At 54.9% G+C, this 2,320-nt stretch overlaps 1 protein-coding gene across 1 annotated transcript; it reads left to right on the top strand.

The window, feature by feature from the left end:
* The first annotated feature begins 997 nt into the window (after positions 1-997).
* Positions 998-1,903, top strand: LOC101652523 (transmembrane epididymal protein 1A-like). Its single transcript, XM_004706794.1, has one exon. The coding sequence runs from the start codon at positions 998-1,000 to the stop codon at positions 1,901-1,903; it is 906 nt and encodes a 301-aa protein (XP_004706851.1).
* Positions 1,904-2,320: the final 417 nt, after the last annotated feature.

The raw sequence follows: 2,320 nt of genomic DNA, 5'->3' as shown, positions 1-2,320 counted from the left end.
GGAGGAGAGGCTGTGGCTCCCCCATCTCACACCTCAATGACATAAGTGACCTGCCGAAGAAGCCGGGGGCCTGTACTCGAAGGGAGGCTGGAGTAAACAGGCCAACGAGGTGAGCCAGCAGAGGTGCCACTACATGCACACAGTGCAGCGGGGCCCGGTGTCTTCCCCGCAACGTCAGGGTGAATTTGAACCGCTGCTCCCCTGCCACCTTCACATTCTCACCCCAAATGCTCTTTTGGTCAACTCTGACTCGGAACTATATAAGGAAAGGGATTCTGCGATGCAGATGATTGGGTAGATGTGGAAAATGCCACTAAGCCCCTAAAAGAGATGAATCTCAAAAAGACCGCTTCTCAGATGCATTTGCTGGCCAGAGGAGATTCCAACGTGAGGAGGGTGTATATATGGTAGGGGGTGGGGGTGCCGAGGGGAGTCTTCTTGGCGTTCTTCAAATGCATGTCACCAAAAACTAGAAAAGCCGGATAGAAGATGAATATGTAATATATGGTCATGACTTTGTACATCCAGAAAGGAAATGCTGGTCCTTCAACTTGCTCTAAAGGTACGTTGAGGAACGTTGAAGGGTACACAGGGATAGTGGGTAGCCCTGGGATTCCAGGTAACCAGCCCCAGCACCACCGCCACCCTTGCTGCAGCCCCTGTTCATGTACCCTCCTCTTCTCTGAACCCTGGAAAGAAAACGATGAGGAAAGCCATTGAAAGGAGGGGTCGGTGTGTCCAGAGGCAGCTTCCAGGGTCAAAGAGCAGAGCGCACCTTCATCCAGTTCCTTCTGAGGCAGAAGCCAGAGCATTTCCAGTGTCCCAGAATGGAATGAGACCCGAGACCGGACCTCACCACACTGTGGGTGTGTCTCAAGGCCATTTCCTCTCCGTGGGCAGGGGGAGGTGATAAAAGTAGGGGAAGGCAGTTCTCTTCAAAGGCCAGACCTTGAGGTGAACCCAGGCGTGTGGCCGTGTTAGACAGGCCTGTAGTTTGATGGGGAACTTTATCGGGCACGTGTACCCTGGGCTGTTTCTGTTCTTATACGGACTGCATCAGACAATAGTGGTTTCCAAAGCCGCGCTATTCAACACCTCTCTCCTGTACCCTTCATCCCCTTCCAGGGGTCAGGGAAGATGGGCCTTGCTGTGGAAAATCTCCTACGGAGGGTTGCTGAAGACAGTGACTGGCTCCATCTTGATCGTGTTTGAGATCAGCTGTGTGCCAGGAGGGTTGGTATTGATGAATAGAGACATGCCACCCAGGTTCATGCACCCCAAGGAGTGGCAGCACCTCACCATGTTCATCCTCCTCACCCTCAGTGGCTGTGTAGACATCGTGAGCAAGAACCTGCTGCCCCAGCGGAGTGTGGTCCTGGAGCTGGGCGTCCGCATGCTGGCCTTCCACGTGCTCCTGCTGCTGCTGCTGTCGCACACGCAGGGCACAGCAGGGGTGGAGCTGCAGGTCCACGCCCTGCTCGTCCTGGTGGTCTTCCTGCTGGTGCTGGTGTTGACGGCAGAGCTGTGGGCTCCCGACACGGTTCACCTCTGGCTGATGGAGACCTTTCTGTTTCTGATGATGGGCTCCTGGCTGATGCAGGCAGGCTTTATCCTTTTCAAGCCAGTCTCCAGCTACCCGTGGCAGGACGATGACATAAGCGACATTATGTTTGTCACCACGTTCTTCTGCTGGCATGTGATGGTCAACGCCTCGTGTCTGTTAGGGATCTACGGCTTCTCTGTCTTCTGGTATCGTTGTGACAGTGCTGGCTTGAAGGCGACAGGTTTCAGAGAGGCTCCGTATCACACCAGCCCTCCGGGGCCCCTGTACAAGTTACTGCAGGAAGAGGATCCGTCAGAGAAAGATGACCAGGCTCTCCTCCTTGAAGCAAGCTCACGCTGAGGGAGGGCCTAGAATGCCTGGCTCAGAGCACACCCCATCTTTCCCTGTGGGTCCTCTCCCTCATGTGCCTTGCACTCTCTTTGGTCCCCAGCGAAGGGAGTAACCCCAAAGGAGAGCGGTTAGTCCCCATGGGCTAATGTGTCCCCTGTCCCTGAGCCTCTGGCCCTGGAAGAGGAGAGAGGGGCCTGAGAAAAGGTTGCTGAAGGGATTGGTAGAAGGTGGAGGGGCAGAAACAGTGGGCTGGGACATTTTGAAGAAAGGCCATGGTGGGGGGACTGGGAAGCAGAGGGAGAGAGGGGAGTGCGCCCAGCTGCTTCTCCAGGTGTGCGTGATCACCTTTCACCTGAGCAAATAAAGAGTTCTCACAGTTCCAGAGTGGGATCATTTGAGTCTGAAGAAAATCAGGGACTTGGGTTT

The sequence above is a fragment of the Echinops telfairi genome, unplaced genomic scaffold (genome assembly GCF_000313985.2).
Source record: "Echinops telfairi isolate 266 unplaced genomic scaffold, ASM31398v2 ScPeMD7_7424;HRSCAF=8462, whole genome shotgun sequence".
NCBI classification, from domain to species: Eukaryota; Metazoa; Chordata; class Mammalia; order Afrosoricida; family Tenrecidae; genus Echinops; species Echinops telfairi.
This window is presented reverse-complemented; position numbering and strand designations above follow the sequence as displayed.

Excerpts from the sequence above, each read along its gene's own strand:
- LOC101652523 (XM_004706794.1), top strand. The coding sequence starts at position 998 with ATGGGGAACTTTATCGGGCACGTGTACCCTGGGCTGTTTCTGTTCTTA.